The sequence below is a fragment of the Lemur catta genome, chromosome 2 (assembly GCF_020740605.2).
Source record: "Lemur catta isolate mLemCat1 chromosome 2, mLemCat1.pri, whole genome shotgun sequence".
Lineage (NCBI taxonomy): Eukaryota > Metazoa > Chordata > Mammalia > Primates > Lemuridae > Lemur > Lemur catta.
Window position 1 is genome coordinate 41,541,102 of NC_059129.1, and position 20,355 is coordinate 41,561,456.

Below are 20,355 nucleotides of genomic sequence, written 5' to 3' on the forward strand. Positions count from 1 at the left end.
TGGCAAGGGACTAGTTAGCAGTCTCTGCCACCCCCAGTCTGGTGAACCCCAAAGCATTCTTTTCACTGTACTGCTCTGTCTTGAGTCTTGGGAGACACTTTTTAAAGAAAAGAACCTGGAAATCACACCATGGTGATCCCTGAGGGTCTAGGTGATCCCTGAGGTCTAGGAACCAGGTTGAGGAGCAGTCAGCTGTCTGTTCCTCCTTGGGGATTCATAAATCCAGTCCCCCAGCCTGTTTGGGGGTTCTTACAGCTGACCCACAGGTGTTACCTGCCACCTGACTCCTGATGCAAGCTAGGGGCAAGTCATGAATTACTGGCCTCCTTTGGGCTCCATCTACCTCTCCCCAGGGCTAATTGTCCCAGGATGGTTGTAAAGGAAGGTAGAAAAATTTTGTTTTGTAAGTTTAGTTTTCACTCTTCCCACTTTCTTTCTTTTTTAGAGACAAGGTCTCACTCTGTCACCGAGGGTAGAGTGCCGTGGTGTCATCATAGCTCACTGCAACCTCAAACTCCTCGGCCAAGTGATCCTCCTGTCTCAGCCTCCCGAGTAGCTGAGACTATAGGTGTGCGCCACCACGCCTGGCTAATTTTAAATTTTTTTATAGAGATGGTGTCTTGCTGTGCTGCTCAGGCTGGTCTTGAACTTCAGGCCTCAAGCAATCCCCCCACCTGGGCCTCCCAGAGTGCTGGGATTACAGGTGTGAGCCACCGCGCCCGGCCTCCGCTCTCCCACTTTCTATGCCCCCCTCGTCTGCAGGGGTGCCCCACACTGAGCTCCGAAGGCGTCAGTCCCCAGTTTCACATGGTGAGGAGGGAGGGCGGTGCGGTGGGCAGAGAGCAAACGTTCCAGTTCTCCAGTGCTCCAACCTGGGCTGCAAGTTTGTGTTCTGAGAGCTCTTGAGAGGCCGAGGTAATCCTGAGGCGAGGAGCGCTGCGTGCTTGCCTCAGGGACACCAGGGCAAGGAGGACCCTGGGCCCCCAGGGGACTAGGAATTCTGTGTTGGGACCTGGTTTCCACCTCAACAGCAGTCCCTACCTCCTGCCCACCTACTGTGTGACAGGCTGTGGTGTGTCCCTAGGCGGCTTATCCATGTGACCCTCCCAACAATCTGATGGTGCAGGTACCGTCACTGTCCCCATTCTGCAGCTGAAGAAACTGAGGCTCTGAGAGGATAAGAAATGTGCCCAGGACTCAGCTGTCGGCCTGTGTGACCTCACACTCATGTGACCAGCCGGCATGGGCTCAGCTAGCACCCGGCCTCTCCTCCCGCCACTTCCCCCTGCCAGCCACCTTCTCGCCGGCTGAACCCCTCACCTCTCACCTGAGCGGCCTCCCCCCACCTCCCGCCCTGACTGACCCGTGTGGATCCTGGGTGAGGGGGACCATGTCCTCGAGGTGTTCTGCCCACATCCCTGTCTCAGGTCCCCCAGCCCCGAAGCTTAAGCATAGGGAGGTGCAATTGAAATCTTGCTTAAACCAAGCCATCTTCTGGGGCCTGACCTCTCCACAGCTACTGGACCTCAGGCGAGTGACCTGCCCTCTCTGAGCTTCAATTTCCTAATCTGTAAATAGGACAATGATACTGTTACGCTACATTCAAGACTGCTGCGAGCGTTGCAGCAGGAGGCAGGAGAGAGGACAAAGCAGGAACTCAGGCAACGTTGCTTCCCCTACTCCCAGGTGTTCGCACGCATGCGTGTACCTATGGGGGGGGTGTCCCCAAACAATTCCCCAGATTCCTTCTAGGCCTTTGACGCTGTGTCGAGGGTGTTGAGGGGCAGGGTGTCCATCCTGGAACCCCTCTGCTCAGCAGGGGAGAGTCAGAGACTTGGCCGTCCAACTCCCTTTCCCCGCTGGCCCTGTGCTCACGGACCCAGAGTCAAGACGTTGAATTCAGCATACGGTATTTATTGCTGCTCGGCAGGGCGAGGGCCCACTGGAAGACGGGTCAAGGCATGCCCCCTGCGTCCCAGGGGCCAAATGCCCTGGCCACCAGGGACACAGGCTTCAGTGGCTCTCAGGTGCTGCAGATGACATGTTGCGGGGATCCCGCCTGGTGGAGGGTGACGCTGGTCCCTGAGGGCAGATGGAGGAGGAGGCAGAGCTGGGGACAAAGCGTTGGAGCGTGGCATGTAAGAGAGCTCCTCACCCCTACCCTTGAGACAGCCAGACCCCAGCAGACAGACCCCGCACTGACTCACACACACAGCCCCCTCCTTTCCCCTCCCAAAGAACTACCGTTTTCAGCAATTCCAGGAAGCTGGACTCATAGGAGAAATTTGCCAGGAAAGACTCCTTCAGCTTCAGTTGCAAAGTCATGCTTGGCCCTGGGGGTCCGAAAGTGTGGCTAGGACCCCGCAACGAGGGCCGATTCCCGGAGGCCCAGGCACCCTCTGCCCCCGCCCACAGTCTCGCTCCCCCACAACGCCCCTCCAGAGCCTCTCGGAAGCTCAGGACTGGGGTGCCTCCATCTCCCCGCTCCCCTTCCCCGTCCTCCAGCCCCCACCTGCTCCACATGGGCCGCCGAGGAGGGTCAGGAGGAGGACGAGAGGCAGCCCAGACCCCATCGCGGCCACCTTGCTTCTGGGATGGAAGATGCTGAAGTGCCGGGGCTCCTCCAGCCGACCCTCAGCACGGCTTCCCGGGACGGGAGGGAATCTGGGCAACTGGATTTTCCGGTTCTCCCAGTGGGGCCCTTAGGACCCAGGCAGGCCAGCCACGGGCTCTGGGGAAAACAGAGGGTGGTCCCCTCTCCTCGAGTGGTGCCCCGCCCTCCCCCATGTCTCCAGGCTTGAGGAGGTGGGTGCTGGGCCTACAGAGAGGGACATGGAGAGGGAAGTGGGGACCAGGGCGGTGTCCCTGCTGCAGGTGTCTGGGCTCCACCCGTACCTGGGCCTCTCATGGCTCTTTAGGGATTAATTATTAACTGCGTTAATTTTCTTCATTCTTGCCACCAAAGGGCTCAGGAATGTGGGTCCAAAAGGGAGGGGTGGATTAAGCCAATTTTCTTCCCAAGCCCAGGTGTCCTGCTTCCCCAGCTTCAGTGGCTTCCTAGGTGAGAAATCTGGGTGACAGGGCCCTTCCACCTGAGAACGTTTTGTTTTAGTCACTCTAGCACATTCTAGATACTCAGGTGGAAACATGAGTCCCATCGAATGTCCTCCCAGCCCCACCTGTGCGGGAGGGACGCCCACCGGCTCCCAGCCGAGACCCTGGCGACCCTGGCGCAGAGGCGCTCAGAAGTGCGAGCACCGGTCGGATGTGCACAGGGAATTACTGCCCTTCATTAAAAACCAGGAAAGTAAAGACCAGAGACGGTAAATGACTTGCTAAGGTCACTCAGCGGGTCAGTGGCAGACAGACCAGAACTCAGCCCTCATTGTGCCAGACATACGGGGCCACGCTGGGAGGACGGGCGCACCAGCCACGTAAATCTGTGGGCACGTGAGCACACAGGGGGTGGGCCTGTGGCTTCCCCTCTGCGCCCTCTCCCCTTCCCCAAGGCGGGCGGACCGAGTGCGGAGGGGTGGAGGCAGAGAGCGCCCGCAGTCGGAGAGAAGCTGCAGCGAGACCAGGCGAACGGAGAGGCAGAGACAGGCTGCTCTTGCGCTGGAGAGCGGGGGCCACGTGGAAGAACGTGGGGACCAGAAGAGCAGCAGGGACAAGGGAGCTAGCGGGCTCGGAAGAGGGTGGAGCGCCCCCCGTTTCCTAGCCGGTGCGCCCCCTTTCTTATAGGCTCATCACAAACACTATCTCCTTAATGCTCACACCGGCCCTTTGAAGCAGGTACTAGGTCACCACCGGTTTAAAGGTGAAAAGCCACGACTTAGGGCAGGAGACTTGCCCGAGGATGCACAGCCCGGCGCAGTAGACTCAGCCCCGTGCTGAGCTTGCGGGGATCAGGCTGGGGCTCTGGCTTTCCACACTGCACTGGCCCCCCTTCTCCCTTCCCCTCCGCTGCAGAGGCGTGGAAAGCTTTGTGGGCGGCGGCGTCCAGGCTGGTGTTTGCCCTCCCACCCCACCCTGAGGGCTCCTGAGGGGCAGACCCACAATCCTAGGCCCAGCCGTCCCCCACAACCCCAGCTCCCAAGCTTTCCCGGGGGTCCCCAGTGGTTGTACTTCTTAGGAACAAGAGGAGGACCTTGGGATGGGACGCTTAGGTCTCCCTGTTTTGAGGAGGGTCTGGAGTGGGCTGTGGGCCTCCTCAGGCCCAGGGGACAAGTCCCTAGTCTGGGAAGGGCCCAAGGGCCAGGTGGGGAATCCTGAGGCTCTTACTCACTCTCCCCCCACACGGCACTTCCTGGGATCAGCTGGGACAGGTTAATCCCCTGGGACAGCTTGGTGACCTCTCCCTGGATATGGAGATTCTGGTGTTGATGGAGGGCCCGGCACACCTGGCTCTTGTAATGGGCCCCAGAGCCTTTAAAGAGCCGGGCAGATGGGCCTGGGCACGACGCGGCAACTGGCGCCATGGACGCTGCGCTGCTGCTGCTGCTGCTGCTGCTGGGCCTGCGGGCGCGCGGTGAGGGGAGGCCCTGGGCAGGATGTGGGCTTGGGACCCGGGGTGGGGGCCACCTCTTCTGACCCCATCCTATTGTTCTTCTTTTTCCAACAGCTCAGCTGACCCCACCGGGGACTCCTGACATAGTGTCTGCAGGTCTCCCCACCGTCTCTGCGGGTCTCCCCACCGTCTCTGCGGGTCTCCCCACCGTCTCTGGAGATCTCCCTACTATCTCTGCGGGTCTCCCCACCGTCTCTGCAGGTCTCCCCACCGTCTCTGCGGGTCTCCCCACTGTCTCTGCGGGTGTTCCCACTGTCTCTGGAGATCTCCCCACCATCTCTGCGGGTCTCCCCACCGTCTCTGGAGATCTCCCCACCATCTCTGCGGGTCTCCCCACCGTCTCTGGAGATCTCCCCACCATCTCTGCGGGTCTCCCCACCGTCTCTGGAGATCTCCCCACTATCTCTGCGGGTCTCCCCACCGTCTCTGGAGATCTCCCCACTATCTCTGCGGGTCTCCCCACCGTCTCTGCGGGTCTCCCCACCGTCTCTGCGGGTGTTCCCACCATCTCTGCGGGTCTCCCCGCCGTCTCTGCGGGTCTCCCCACTGTCTCTGCGGGTGTTCCGACTGTCTCTGCGGGTCTCCCCACCGTCTCTGCGGGTCTCCCCACCATCTCTGCGGGTCTCCCCACTGTCTCTGCAGGTGTTCCCACCATCTCTGCGGGTCTCCCCACTGTCTCTGTGGGTGTTCCCACCGTCTCTGCGGGTCTCCCCACTGTCTCTGCAGGTGTTCCCACCGTCTCTGCGGGTCTCCCCACTGTCTCTGCGGGTGTTCCCACCGTCTCTGCGGGTCTCCCCACCGTCTCTGCGGGTCTCCCCACTGTCTCTGCGGGTGTTCCCACTGTCTCTGCGGGTCTCCCCACCGTCTCTGCGGGTGTCCCCACTGTCTCTGAGAGTTTCTCAACAGCATCTTCAGCCTCTGGGGTTTTTCCCAGTGGTCCTCAGACTTCCGCTGCGACTGTTCCCGGCGGCGTCCCAGGAGCAATGTCCACACCACCAGGTGGTACCTCTGTTGCTCAGCCCATCCTCGGGGACTCTGCAGCTCAGCCTGTCGCTCTGGGGTGGGGCTCCCTGCGCTCTCAGAGTAAGACTGGGGGCTTCTTAGAACCTCGCTGGGACCAGCTCCCTTGCCTTTGAGGCTACACAAGGCCCTTCTTTCTGTTTTTCAATTTATCGACTTTTTCTCTTGTGGTCAGTGCCTTTTGTATCTGCCTAAGACATTTTTTTGCCTACTTCAAGGTCATGAAAATATTCTGTGCATTTTCCCAGAAGCTTTATTAGTTTAGCTTTCAGATTTAAGCCTACGATCTACCTCAAATTAATTTCTGTGTGTGGAGTGAGGTAGAGGTCAGGGCTCATTTCTTCCCCCTCACGGGTATCCAGTTACCCCAGAACCACCACGTCCCCACCACCGAGCCGCGAGGGCACGTTTCCTGACAGCCACGCGACCACGTCGCTGCGGTCCGCCTGTCACTCCTACTCCACCGCCACGGTGCTCGGGGCTGCGGCGCCGCGGCAGGTCTTGGGGGGCCTGGCAGTGCGGGTCCTCCGCTTTCGCTTGTCTTTGAGAAACAGCCCTTCGGTTCTCGGGGAATCAGTCCACCCGCGCCTGCCAAGAACCTGCGCGGGTCTCGGCCGTGAGTGCGCTGGGTGTGGCTTCGGCGCTGCCTCGCCTGGCTCTCTCCTAGCAGTGTCCTCCCTCTGTCCTCCTAGGACCCGTCTCCCCCACGGCTGCTGGAACTGCTCCGACCGTGCCTGGGACTTCTGCGTCGAGTGTGGCTGTCTCAGGAGGCCCCACTGCCACCACGGCTGGAGCGGCCACCACGTCCCCTGGGCTCAGCGTCCTGACCAGTAAGGCCCCCTCACTGGCAGTGGAGGCTGGTGGGGCCTGTTCTCTCTTACTCCCCGGCAGCCACCCCTGGCCCCTGCGGGGGCAGCTCAGGGACAGTCGTTAGTGCCAGCTTTCAACTGCGCTTTGAGCCTGTCTGAGGACGACTCTCAAGCACCTCTATCTTAAAGGGGTTTCGTTGCCCCCTCGAGCCTCTGGTCAGACGAGTGGCCAGATGTCAGTGACCTGACTGCTGCCCAGGCTCTCCTCTGTCCTCCCCACGCCCGCTCCGTCTGCCCAGGCCGGGAGGCCACCCCTCCAGAGAGCCCACCCTCCCGCCTCGCCCCGTCCTCCTCTTCCCTCCCCTTCGTTCCTGGCAGAGGGATCTTGGGGAGCCCTGAGGAAGGCTGCGAGCAGGAAAGGAGTGGAGGGAAGACAGGGCAGCAGGCTCTGGTCCCCCAGAGGACCCGAGTCAGGGTGCGCGGAGGGGAACACAGGGGCTCCGAGGAAGCAGAGGTCTCAGATCCAGGGACGTGGACAACAGAGCCTGAGACCTGCGGGGCAGGTCAGCAGGGAGAGGTGTGTGTGTCCATGACAGTCTGGGGACCGACAGACACATGCACAGGTGTCGGGGAAGCGGTGACTGGGGCTTGGTTAGAAGCCTTTAGAAGCCCCCATTGAGATTCTGCTTCCAAGGTGACAGGAGGGATGTGGTCTCAGAGCCACACAGACACCAGAGTCACAGAGAGAAAGATGGAAAGTCACAGAGGGCAGCGCGGTGGGGGGCACTGGAGGTACCACCTGCCTCAGTCACTGTCCCTCTCTTTGTGCCTCAGGTCTGGAGCCTCAGAAGAAGGACTCTGTCCCAGACTGGGCCATCGTGCTGATCACTCTCACTCTGGTGGCAGCGATTGTCAGCCTAGTGTACGGTATCAAGAAGGTGAGCGAAGCTGTGGCCCAAGAGTGTGGGTCCCCAAGGCCAGTGGGGCTGGGACCTGGCGCCCCAGGACTCCGAGGACAGGCTTCAGGGGAGGAGGATGACGAAGGAGCCCTGGTCCCGGTGGCTGAGAGGAGACGTTGGCCTGGCAGGGAGTAGGAGCTGCGGGCCGAGAGATGGAGAGAGAGAGAGAGAGAGAGGCCGGGCAGGGGGTGCTGGGGCTGAGCAGCCCATGGAGGCACGAAACTCAGCTCCGGGTAGTGAAGAACCAGCTCTGCGGAGCCACATTAACCTGGGTTTTGGGTCCTGGCTCTGCCACTATAGCTGCATGACCTTGCGCAAGTTACTTAACTTCTCTGTGCTCCAGATCCTCCAATACTAAGTAATACTTAAACAGCGCTTGGTACGTGCTGGTGCTGTACATACCGCAGGCCACAGCAACCCAGCGGTACAGTGATAGCATTAGCCTTGGTTTTACGGCACGGTCACGGAGTCCTGGCTGAAATGAGAGCAGCACCCACCTCGCAGGGTGGAGGGGAGGACCACAGGAGTTTGGCATGTAAAGCACCTGGCAGTGCCTGGCACGCAGAGTGCTAGTACCTAGTCTAACTCATTCTTACTGTTTTGCTCAAAGAGAAACACTGAGCACCTGGGGGTTGGGGGAGGTGGCAGTCCCAGGAGGGGCTGGGTCCCAGCAGTGCCGGGTCCTCAGTTAACCCACCCTAACATCCCTTGTCTACAGGCCTGCCAGTTCCGGAAGGAGATGAGTCTGGGGTGTGGCTGTGGCTCTGTGACCCCTTACAGCTGCCACCATGAGGCCACCAGCCAGCGCTATTCCGTCAAATGAAAGGCGCCTCCCCTTTGGCTTCCTTCTTCCTCTCGCCAGTGGACTCGTTCCTGGCTCACCTGTCCCTTCACCCTGGCTGGGAGCATGTCCTGCAGGTGCACTCCGGGCATCAGCGGCCCCCCAGGCCTCCCCCACCAGCAGCGTGAGGGGGAGTCCACGGTCAGTCGCAAGATTCTGGTTCCGGACCTGGGAAGGGGCTCCCCCTACACCTCCCTCCACAGGGAGCCCCTCAGGACAGGCGAGGCGAGCGCCTCTGTGCTGGTCCCTTAGGCACTCTGGGAGGGTGCTGGGCACAGTTCTTGCTAAATAAAGCAGCGCTTCCTCCACTGGTCTCCCGCGGCCGCCTTTGCCACGCAGGCGCCGACCGGCCAAGTCTAGTGCACTTACCAGGTGTGTGACTTTGGGCAGGTCACTTCCCCGAGCCGAGGCTTGTTCGTCCTCATCTCTAAAATGAGGATGACACTGCCCAGCTCATGAACCGCAGCCCATAGGCGAGGAGCTTGGCACCTCTGCAGTACACAGAAATGCCCTACACCTGGCCCCTCGGCCTCCAGCTCAACAAACAGCAGCTTCCTGCAAGAGGCCTCCCTGGGCCCCTACCTGCCTCCAGAAGCCTGTGTCCTTGGGCTGGAGCAGGGGCTGACAGAGAAGTGGGGGGATGTTTATTCACAAAGACTGACGAATGCTTATTCCAAAGCGGGGATTCTCAGCTTCAGCGCTGTCGCCACACTGGGCTGATGGTTCTGTGTCGTGGAGACTGTGCCATGTGTTATTGGATGCCTGGCAGCGTCTCTGGCCTCTGCCCCCAGATGCAAGTAGAGCCCCCTCCAAGTCATGACAAGAATATCTCCAGAAACTGCCAAATGTCCCTTGTGGGAGACCAAATTGCTCCTCCCTGTAGAGGACCACTATCCTAGAGGCCTAGGTCCCTGAGGAAAGGGTGGGGTAGGGGAATAGTGGAAAGAGAATTGTCAGTAGCTCCTGAGTCCAGATGGAGTTGCAGGGGAAGGCCTGACTCTGCCTCAGTGTCCCCATCCTGCAGGCTGCATTGCCTGGGAGACAGGCAGCCCGGGTCTGAGCAGGCAGTCTTTGGCCTGACTCCACACAGCCTCACTGATCTCCTGTTAGTCACATTAATGAGCAGTTGGCCTCCTGTCCTCTTCCCACCTATCCCAGCCCTGCCTAGGGCTTAGGGACGAGTCACTCCCGGGAACAAGAGGAACCCACACGCCCAGGCCTCTCATCCTCTCACGAGCCCCGCTGCCCCGGGGCCCTGGCCTCCTGCCCCCAGGTCTCGGCCGCTCCACCCCCTCTGCTGCCCACTTCCCTTAGAAAGGCATCAGCCAGCTCTGGCTTCCACTCCGTCCAGGCGAGTAAACATTTATTGAGTGCCTGCTGTGTGCCAGGCACTGTCCCGGGGCTGGCGACACAGCCGTGCTTGAGAAAGACTCTGCCCATGGTGCTCACTTTCTGTGGGCCCAGAGCGAGCAACTGGCAAACGCTGGAGAAGGGTGGGGACTTCGCTCTCCTAGGGACCCAGGCAGCCTGTCCTCCCCTTCTCCAGCCCCACGCACTGCCACTGGGGAGACAAGTGACAGTCTCTGAGCTAATGCTTGCTCTAGCGGGGAATGAGGAGGAAGAGCAGGGAGCTCCCTGAAACGAGGTGCCTGCATTTCTGTACAAGGGTGCATGGGGGCTTGGAGGCAAAGAGACAGTCGCTGGGCTGAGGTGGGAGGGGACGCGGGTAGAGCAAGGCAGAAGCCCCTGTACCCTAGCATCTGCCAATGATCTCGGCCTCAGTTTCTCTGCGTGGCCTCACCGTCTGCGTCCCTGGGGTCCTATCTGTCTTGTCTCTGTCACTGCCTCTGCTGGCTCCCCATCTTGCTGTGTCACCTCTGGACTTGGCGAAGCACTTGTCCCCACAGCAGCATGAGAGGCTTTCCCTTCTTTGCTCTTTCACCTGCTCCTCGCAGACAGCTCCACCCAGGTGGACAGAGTGGCCATGTGTGAGTACAGGGTGTGGGAGCCGGGCTGACAGGCAGGAGGGTGCACATGAAGCTGGAGATGGATCAGGCTGAGAACCTGCTCCCAGAACCCCCACCCTGCCTGCCTCCAGCCAGAGCTCAAGCCCTTCTAGAACCCGGCCGTCCACTCCCCACCTCCCCAGAGCCCTGAAGGCCACCCCCGCCCCAGCCTCTTCCCTCCACTGGGGCTGGGTCAGGGGTCTGCCCCCTCCCGGTTCCTTTTCCCTGCCCCTAGATCCCACCCCTCCGGCAGGCACCCAGGTACCCAGCCCCATGACGCAGAGGCAGCTGCGGTCTCCTGTTATCAGGGCACCCCTGTGGGGTGTGGCGGATCCATTTGTTTAAGGTTTAGTCCCGAGGGGCCCCAGCCTCCATGACGTCAAGCCTGGCTCCATATAAGGTGGAGGGTCCCCAGCCCACGGTCCCCAAGCAGCTGCCCAGCTCTGCAACATGCTGGCCCACAGCCTCGGCTCCACCTTTGGCCTCCGGTGCTGCCTCCTCTTCCTTCTAGCTTCTTGGGAGGCAGGTAAGATGCCCCCAGGGGTGAAGGGGTCACCATTGCACAGGGGATAGAAGACAGAGAGGGCTTGTTTCTTAGTATTCACAGCATTTGACGGCCAATCATAGAAATGAATGGAGGCAGGTGGGCACGGGGCTGCTGCATACAGTTGTCTAGAATGTTCACTGCTCAAGTTTCCAGGCTAAGGGGCATGTAGGAGATGAAATCCAGCCTGTGCTCTGCTCCTTAAGACGTGGCTCTCAGGGCTGCATCCGCCCAGGGGGATTCTTCAATTTTGCATAAAGGCGCTGCATGAGCTGTCACCCTGGGTGGGCAGGGGTGGGGGCCTGGCACTCACCGGGCACCTGCCCTGGGCAGGGAACTCACATACGCTCGTGGCAGTGCCTCATTCCATCTCTTCAACATTGCTGAGATGGTTAATAGCACCCCATTCTGTAGTCCGGCAGAGCGAGACTCCGACAGGTTGGGGGCTGGCGCCCAGTCACACACGCAGAGGGAGGCGGGCAGTCCCACCCACACCGCCGGCAGCCCGGTGCTGGGGCGCGGGGTGCGCCGCTCTCCTGCTGTTCTGTGCAGACCGAGGCTGTCGTCCCGGCTGCCGCATGTCCCGAGTCTGGCCCCCACACGGTCTGTAAAATGGGAAGGAGGCCGCCCCCTGGCCGACAGCCCAGTCAGCGCTTCCCGAGAGGACATGGACGCGCAGCCAGACTCGTTCCGGGCACTTCATCCCCGTTCGCTTGCTCAGCCCCTGGCAACTCAAGGAGCGTGCCAAAGGGTCTGTTCCTGTCCGCTTTCTGAGTCAGAAAGACCCGGCTCAGATGAGAAAGGGAATATGGAAAAGAGCGATGATCAAAACGGACCCTAAAGATAAGAGGCAACTACTAAATTCGTTCCCTTAGCTGAGACACAGTCGTGTGACTGAACCCAGGGAGCAGAGATGCCAAACACAGGGGCAGTTTGGAGGGCCTGAGCGACCCGGAGGAGGGTCCCCACGGGTAGACGCACCGCGGCAGGGTCAGAGAGACTGCACTCTGGCGCGGTCACCCGGGGCCAAACTGGCCACACCGGGGCCGGGAAAGTCGGGAGTGTGGCAGGCTCCGGCGGGCAGGCAGCACCTTCTCCTTCCAGCAGTGCCTGTGCCCTGAGCTCAGGGCCACGCTGGGGACAGGTGGATGGTGAGGGCAGGGGCTGAGTCTCCGATAGGCCTCAGCAGTGCGTCCCGTCCTTGCCCTGCCTTGATGCCCGTTCCCCTCCGTCGAGGGTCCAGGGACAGAGGCCGCAGAGCTGCCCTCCGCCTCTCGCCCCCGACCTCGCCCACCTTCGCGTCCCCTTCCCGCCTGGCAGACGGTCCGCGGGCTGCTCGCTGCCGCCCGGGAAGAGGAACCGCAGGCGCGGAAGGGACGAGTCACGAGCCGGCTCCGCACCCGCTCGCTCCGCGGGAGAGTTGCTCTCGGGCAAAGCGCGGCACAGGCCGGACGGGCTGGAGGGAGCGGGGAGGAGCCCAGAGGAGCTGGTCGCTTAGGTTCTGCAGAGCGCAGCGACACGGTGATGGGTGGGGAGGGCCTGAGGACGGGGCGGGGCGGGCACCTGGCTGTGCCCGGCAGACCGGGAGGCCAGGGTAGGGAGGGAAGAGGGACCGGGGTGAATGAAGCCCACCGTTCTGGGGCGCACACTGCCATTGGTCCACTGGACCAGTCAATACCCGCACTCAGGTGACTAGATCCTGGAAGCCCAGAGCTGGCGTCGTGCAGAACCACAGTGCAGAGTCTCAGTGCGTCGTCCCAAGGAGGCACAGGTGGCGCAGGCGGTGGGAATCCCGGCTGGGGTCCTGGGAACAATCCAACAAGGACATTTTCCTTCCGCAAATGTTATTTGATTTAACCTCCATGACGAAAATAATGTATGCTCATTATAGAAACTGGAAAACAAAAAAAATTAGAAAGAAAACAAAATCTCTCCAAATACTCTCTACTCCCCAGGCAATCATTTGGTACATTTTCGTTTCCTTTCTTTTTCTACATTTGTGTTTTAGGTCACCTATCGAGCTCATATTGCATAGACGTTTTAATAAGCATTTCTGCACAGTATTGCACATGGGGTGTGCCATGTTGCCGGCCTGGGGAGGCAGGAGACGCCAGGAAACACTAGGAATGTTCTTTTGGGTGAGGCTGCTCAGCAGAGACTCCGAGGTGTGTGTCGCTTAGCAGGATGTCCTCTTTTCCAAACAAGTGAACAAAGCCGATGGAAGAGAACTTTGGAAGTGGACGTAGTTTTGATGTTGTGGAATTTTTTTTCATTCTTTTGTCCAGGTTAAACATTCACCTACAATGTCTTGTGCTAAAGCTGGATTTTCCTCTTTGCACCCCCTGCCTATACTTCAGTGACCAAAACAGTTCTTTTCAGGCCATTATTGTAGTCAGTGAAATGAATATCTCATGGTGAAATAAAGTTGCTACCAACAGTAGATCTACTGGGAAGAAGAGAAGGTCATCTCAGCCTGGGGGGCAAGTCACTGCTTTACCTCATGGCTGGGCTCAGGGTCAAGGAATCCCTCAAGCTTCAACTCCACATTTTACAATCTGTGGTTCCACAACTGTTTGATGAAGATCTGTAATTCTAAGATCTAGATATCCGAGTCTAGTCATTGACTGTGATCCTGTGGTTAAGGTATGTCAGAATTGGTGGGCCAGAGGCCTTCTTCTTTTTTAAAACTGGAAATCCCCTTATCTTCTAATTTTTTTTTTTTTTTTGTAGAGACAGGGTCTCGCTGTTGCCAGGCTGTTCTTGAACTCCTGGCCTCAAGCAATCCTCCTGCCTGGGCCTCCCAAAGTGCTGGGATTACAGGCCTGAGCCACTGTGCCCATCCAAGAGATCTTCTTTTATTAATAACATCTTTTTATCTCAGGGGCTTAATTATTAATATTTAACATAGCAGAAATTACCTCTTGGTCTTCCTGTGGAGGTCACAAATTTTTTTTAATGTGCATAATGAAAGGTCATTGGCTTCTAAACAGTTTTTATGAGTCTTAATCTGTTCAATAAATTTTTTTTTTTTTTTGAGACAGAGTCTTGCTCTGTTGCCGGGGCTAGAGTGCCGTGGCGTCAGCCTAGCTCACAGCAACCTCAAACTCCTGGGCTCAAGCGATTCTTCTGCCTCAGCCTCCCAAGTAGCTGGGACTACAGGCATGTGCCACCATGCCCGGCTAATTTTTCTATATATATTTTTAGTTGTCCAGCTAATTTCTTTCTATTTTTAGTAGAGACAGGGTCTCAAACTCCTGAGATCGAGCGATCCTCCCGCCTTGGCCTCCCAGAGTACTAGGATTACAGGTGTGAGCCACCGTGCCCAGCCTGTTCAATAAATTTTTATGAAATGCCTCCTATAGGTCAGACACTCTTCTAGGCAGGAGACATCGCAATGAACAAAAGCAATAAAAATCCCTGCCATTGTGGAAATTCAACTGCATTGACTGTATATTAGAAAGCGGCGAGTGTTCTGCTGATGAGACACAGCAGGAAAGGTGGCCCAGGCGTGCCCGGGCTGTCGTTTTGAAGGGTGGTCAAGATAGGCCTCAGCGGCAGCAAGCAGACCAGACGGCAGGACATGGCTCAGGTCCCCTTCCCAAGAGGAGAAGGACAGGGCAAACAAGAAGTGGTTCAAAGACTACACTTCAGATTCACCAAAACTTTAAAAAGTTGCCTATGCCCCAGAGCCTTCCATGCTCCATACCTCCTTTAGTTCTGCTGTTAAGCTGGTGCAGTGGGCATCACTGTGTCGTGCAGCTGAGGACACGGGGCTTCAGAGCACCTGAGTGACCCAAGCAATGGTGCAAAGAGTTGGACCCCAGACTGCAGCCCTCCGCTCTGATCCCTTAAAGCCAGTGGAATTTGCCACTCTGCGCTGCTGCCTCAACACTCACTCGGTGGGTACTTATTCGTCCCTTATGTTTAACAGCATCTCGGGATGCTGTGAAAAGTCTTGACTTTGCCAATTAACTTCTTTGCATCTCTTTTCCTCACCTGTAGAACAGTAAGATCAGAACTCTCGCTTCACAGATTCGTGGCAAAGATTAAATAAACAAATATATGAACAGCATCCTTCATGGGGGTCCACAAATGCCAGGGTCTGGCTATGTACTGTGGCCTTAACCAGTAATAGTCTGGCCTGGGATCCCACAGAGTGTGTTCAAATTCTGTCTCCACCTTCTCCTTGCTAGGTGTCTTTAAGAAGAGTACTTAACCACTCTGAACCTTCTTTCCTCATCTGTACAGTTGGAAAAACAGTCTAGCTCTCAACCTCAAAGGGTTCTTGTGAAAAGTAAATGAATTAACATAAGTCCTCACTGGTGGGACCTGCCCATCTCAAAGTGAGTGCTAAAGAAAGCTTGGCTGTTGCTATCACTGTGGGACTGTGTACCAGTCACCTTTCCTCCATGAAATTCAAGTTTCTCAGATGTAAAACAGAGGCGGCTGACAGCTTCTAGGGAGCCCCGAGGGGAGTCGGGAGAGCGACCACCACAGAAGAGAATCCAGAAGGAGAACGTCTGTGAGGCAAGCAGCCAGGCGCCAGGCCCGGGGAAGGTGCCCCGTCAATGGCTGTTACGGGCGCAGCTGCCCGGGCACCGGGCGTGGAATGGGCACAGCGGAGCGAGGGCCGGATAGTCCAGCTGTCATCTCCCCCAGCCTCGGTTCCCTTCGGGACTTGGGCTTCGCTATTGCCCTCAGCCACTTCTTGTCCCACCCACATTTCTGTCAAGGACTGAGCTCCCCAGCCCCGACTGTCCTGTCCGCAGGCAGGTGGGTGGATTGTGGTTTCCCGCGATTTGGAGCGGGCCCAGGTTCTGGTCGCCGCCCTGGGCTAACAGAGGCTGGAAGTCTAGTCCTGCAGCGGCACTGCTAGCTCGCTCGTTGCTGAGCTCTTGGCTTTCACTCTCCCCGCCAGATATCAGAGACATCTCCTCTGTCCCCGTCCGGTTGTTTTCCCACGGAATTAAGGCCCATATCTGTCCACTGATAGGGGTGTTTTCCCTCACACCCTGTCCTTAAACACAGTCAGTCCCTCCTGGGACCCAGCTGCCTCCTTCGCTGCCGTCACGATCCCCAAGCAGATACCTTTTCCTTTCGGGAAGACTCCTTCATCCATCCCCAGACGGCTTGAAGTGTGTGAAGAGGGAGCCTCGTGGGGTGACCATTCCCCTCACCCAGACCCAGCGTCATGGCCGAAGTGAAAGCTTCCCATCCCCTCCTCCACCCATCCTCCATTCCCCTCACAAGTCTCCCTCGCCACCTGGGCCCGCCTGCGCATCCCTGCGGGGATTCTGCAAGAGCTCTCACCTCGGCCTCTCGCGTGGTTACATCTGGGATGGAGCTAGGAGTTGTTGAAAGATGGAGATTCTAATGTTTATTCCCTTGCCTCTCAGTTCTGCCACGGAAAGGGGATTCCATCCCATAAGTCTATAAGCCTGAAGGAGCACTGGCAGAGCAAAATGCCAGTCGATACGCGCTCTCAAACCTTACCATTCAACAGGCATGGCAGGGAATGGAGGCTGACAGGCACATAACTGTGATGCCGAGCTGAAGGTAACAGGAAAAAGTGATTAGTGAAGACGTTTTTGAGCACTGAGATGAAGCTAGATCTTATCTGCTTGGAGTGATCAGGAAAGATGCCCTGAAGCCACAGGCCCTCCGGTGGAGGGCTGAGGGTAGATGCGCGGAAGGGGAGGTGTGTGCTCGGCAAAGGCGCACCCCAACTACCCCACGGAGGCTGCAGGGGAGAGTGGGGACTGGATGTCATAGTATTCGGAGGAGACTGGCTGGGGAAACGTATCTGGGGGTAAAAGGGACTCCTCAAGAGGGGGGTAGGCTGGGAGTCAGGGAAGAACACGGGGAAAGTTTTTTATTTGCCGCTCTCCATCCACAGGTGCTGCTCCATTTCAAGAATGGCAGAAAACTGGTGAATCCCCAATGTCTGATCCCTTATTCCCCCTCACTGTAGGCCCTGTTTCTGGTACTCTCTCTGTCCACACTGTTCTGCCTTCAGGACAAAGACCTCCAGACCTTCTTAAATCTACAGAAACCCCGAAGCCAAAACGCCACTGCAACACCACACACCATTCTGAGCCAATTCACAAATCTATAGACAACTCCAAAAGTACAGACCACAAAAGACCTACAGCTGATCATGAAGCTCCTCCCACTTCGGAACAAAACCCCAGCAATCAAGGAAAAGAGCCAATTACCCGGAACAAACGCTCTGTTGATCCTGCTAACTCCACTACTGAACATAAAGATTCCTCTGATAAAAAGGATCCAACCCCAGCTCCCAAGAGCAAAACGACTTGTCGTAGGTCCACAATAGGAAAACCAACGGTAGCAAGAAACTCAGATAAAACCGTAAGACCTTTGGAAAAGACCGCCATTACTTTACATGATAAAAGTACCGTCTCACCTAAGACTACAATTCCTTATTACCTCTCAGACAATTCAGGGAGCAACAAAACCACAACATCCTCCTTAGAAAAAATCACATCAGCCACAAAAACAACATACAAGGCTATAAGAACCCTACAGAAATCAGAAAAACCTGAAGATAGAACTACAGTTGCCTCAGACAAGCTCCAGATGAAAACTACAAAACACGTAAAAGAGACCACATTGGCTAGTGAGAAGACCACAAGAGCCTCTGCAAAGCCTACAGAACATGGAGAAAAGACCACATCAGCCAATGAAAAGACCACCCGATCCCCAGTAAAGCTGACACAACATGAGGAGAAGACCCCCTCAGGCAATGAGAAGACCACACCATACTCAGCAAAGCTCACACAACATGCAGAAAAGACCACATCAGGCAATGAGAAGACCACACCATACTTAGTAAAGCCTACACAACATGGAGGAAAGACCACATCAGCCAATGAGAACACCACACCGTACTCAGCAGAGCCTACACAACATGGAGGAAAGACCACATCAGCCAATGAGAACACCACACCATACTCAGCAGAGCCTACGCAACATGGAGGAAAGACCACATCAGCCAATGAGAACACCACACCATACTCAGCAGGGCCTACACAACATGGAGAAAAGACCACATCAGCCAATGAGAACACCACACCATACTCAGCAGAGCCTATACAACATGGAGGAAAGACCACATCAGCCAATAAGAACACCACACCATACTCAGCAGGGCCTACACAACATGGAGAAAAGACTACATCAGCCAATGAGAACACCACACCATACTCAGCAAAGCCTATACAACATGGAGGAAAGACCACATCAGCCAATGAGAAGACCACACCATACTCAGCAGAGCCTACACAACATGGAGAAAAGACCACATCAGCCAATGAGAACACCACACCATACTCAGCAAAGCCTATACAACATGGAGAAAAGACCACATCAGGCAATGAGAAGACCACACCATCCCCAGTAAAGTCCACACAACATGAAGAAAAGACCACATCAGCCAATGAGAAGACCACCCCATCCCCAGTAAAGTCCACACAACATGAAGAAAAGATTACATCAGACAATGAGAAGATCACACCATACCCAGTAAAGCCCACACAACATGCAGAAAATACCACATTAGACAATGAGAAGACCACACCATACTCAGCAGAGCCTACAGAACATGGAGAAAAGACCACATCAGCCACCACACCATCCCCAGTAAAGCCTCCACAACATGAGAAGAAGACCACATCAGCCAATGAGAAGACCACCCCATCCCCAGTAAAGTCCACACAACATGAAGAAAAGATTACATCAGAGAATGAGAAGATCACACCATACCCAGTAAAGCCCACACAACATGCAGAAAAGAACACATTAGACAATGAGAAGACCACACCATACTCAGCAGAGCCCACACAACATGCAGAAAAGATTACATCAGCCAATGAGAAGACCACACCATACTCAGCAGAGCCTACACAACATGGAGAAAAGACCACATCAACCAATGAGAACACCACACCATCCCCAGTAAAGCCTCCACAACATGAGAAGAAGACCACATCAGCCAATGAGAAGACCACCCCATCCACAGTAAAGCCTACACAACATCCAGAAAAGTTGACATCAGCCCATGGAATGGCCATAAAACCCTCAACAAAGCCCACAGAACAGGAAGAAAAGACCATATCGCCCCATGAGAAGACGACACAAGTACCAGAAAAGTCTATAAAACACCCAGAAAATACCCCATTAGCCACAGAGAAAGCCAGAAGAACCTCAGAAAAGCCTACAGTACACCCAAAGAAGACCACATCCACTGTAGGGAAAACCACACCAGTCCCAGCAAAACCTAGAGAAAACCCAGAAAATACAGCAATCACAAAGAGTGTAAGACCTCCAGTCACGGTTGCAGAAGACAAATCCATCGCTACTACTTCTCCTTATCTACATAAAACTGAGGTTACCCATAAGGTACCCATTGGTTCTCTCACGCTCACTGCATCGAGAATGGAGCTGAGTTCCATCATGCCAGAAGCTCCAGGCAACAAGAGCCATCAATACCAAAATAAAGATGGCTCCCAGGGAGGTCTCCATCCTGGACAGATGGGTGAGAATGATCCATTCCCTGCATGGGCCATAGTTATTGTGATTCTGGTGGCTGTGATTCTCCTCCTGGTGTTCCTTGGCCTGGTCTTCTTGGTAAGGGGTAGGGGTGCCCCAGGGAAATATCTCCTCAACTCCTGTGGGATAGGGAGTTGAAGAGAGTTTAGGGGTCAGAGTTAGAGGGAATAATGTCTAGGAAAACAGACATGACAGGGGTGATGGAGATGATAAGAGAGGGGAGTAGTGGTGAAAACTAAGGGGAAGAAAATAAATACACGGGATGTAAAAAGTTAGAACTGGGTATAAAAAGTTGGAACAGACATAAAAAGTTGGAGCTGTAGTTGAGAAAAAATGGGTGTGAAAGACAGAAAATTTAGGGGGTGGAGATAGAGTCTGGGGTGTGAGAATAGGGGATGTAAGGACAAAGACAATAGGCTGCAGGGCTTTGGAGAAGGAGTTTGGGACTTGATGTGTTGGATCTGGGGCTAGAATAAGGACCAAGGTTTGGATGGAATGTTGTGAAAGGAGCCATCCGAAGGTCTGGGGTTAGGGAGGACAGGGTGAAGGGCCCGAGGTGTAGGTGGCATGCCAGATGGTTCTCATTCCTCCTCTCTCGTCCCAATCACAGGTCTCTTACGTGATGCGGACACGCCATGCACTGACCCAGAGCACCCAAGACAACGACCCAGAGGATGAAGGTGGCCCCAATTCCTACCCAGTCTACCTGATGGAGCAGCAGACCCTTGGCAGGGGCCAGCTCCCTTCCCCATGATGATCCTGGAGAAGGTGCTCTGCACCTTTCCTGAATGAGGAACCGGACCCACAAGTTCTATTTCCTGGACTCTGGGGAGGGCAGAGAATACTGACAGTTAGCAGCATTACCCTTCCCTCTGTTCTTAATTGCAACTGGTTGGGGAATAAGGTGACAAGCAAGGAGGACTCAAGTTTAGGGGACAGAGAAGAATGTGTGAATAATACAAGCCAGTGATGGTCTGAGAATGAGAAGCTGTTTGATGGACATGTCGGGTGGGGACCAATGCGGGACACTGAGTCAGGGGA

At 56.2% G+C, this 20,355-nt stretch overlaps 3 protein-coding genes across 4 annotated transcripts; 2 read left to right on the forward strand and 1 right to left on the reverse strand.

Moving 5' to 3' along the window:
• Window positions 1-1,893: 1,893 nt before the first annotated feature.
• On the reverse strand, window positions 1,894-2,776 carry SFTA2 (surfactant associated 2). The gene is made up of 3 exons (XM_045541601.1): window positions 2,513-2,776; window positions 2,245-2,333; window positions 1,894-2,110 (listed from the first exon to the last, which is right to left on the reverse strand). The coding sequence occupies exons 1-3, from the start codon at window positions 2,571-2,573 to the stop codon at window positions 2,024-2,026; spliced, it is 237 nt and encodes a 78-aa protein (XP_045397557.1). The 5' UTR covers window positions 2,574-2,776; the 3' UTR covers window positions 1,894-2,023.
• LOC123631708 (putative uncharacterized protein FLJ44672) lies at window positions 2,029-8,484 on the forward strand. 2 transcript variants are annotated; one of them, XM_045541598.1, is made up of 6 exons: window positions 3,275-3,721; window positions 4,317-4,528; window positions 4,622-5,566; window positions 6,280-6,417; window positions 7,231-7,334; window positions 8,074-8,484. In XM_045541598.1, the coding sequence occupies exons 2-6, from the start codon at window positions 4,477-4,479 to the stop codon at window positions 8,176-8,178; spliced, it is 1,344 nt and encodes a 447-aa protein (XP_045397554.1). In that variant the 5' UTR covers window positions 3,275-3,721; window positions 4,317-4,476; the 3' UTR covers window positions 8,179-8,484. The 2 variants fall into 2 exon arrangements, with proteins under 2 accessions (XP_045397555.1, XP_045397554.1); XM_045541599.1 differs by lacking the exons at window positions 3,275-3,721; window positions 4,317-4,528 and adding an exon at window positions 2,029-2,138.
• Window positions 8,263-20,068, forward strand: MUCL3 (mucin like 3). Its single transcript, XM_045542186.1, has 6 exons — window positions 8,263-8,416; window positions 10,152-10,184; window positions 10,438-10,524; window positions 10,603-10,728; window positions 16,643-19,392; window positions 19,925-20,068. Exons 1-6 carry the CDS (start codon window positions 8,263-8,265, stop codon window positions 20,066-20,068), a joined length of 3,294 nt encoding a protein of 1,097 aa, XP_045398142.1.
• Window positions 20,069-20,355: the final 287 nt, after the last annotated feature.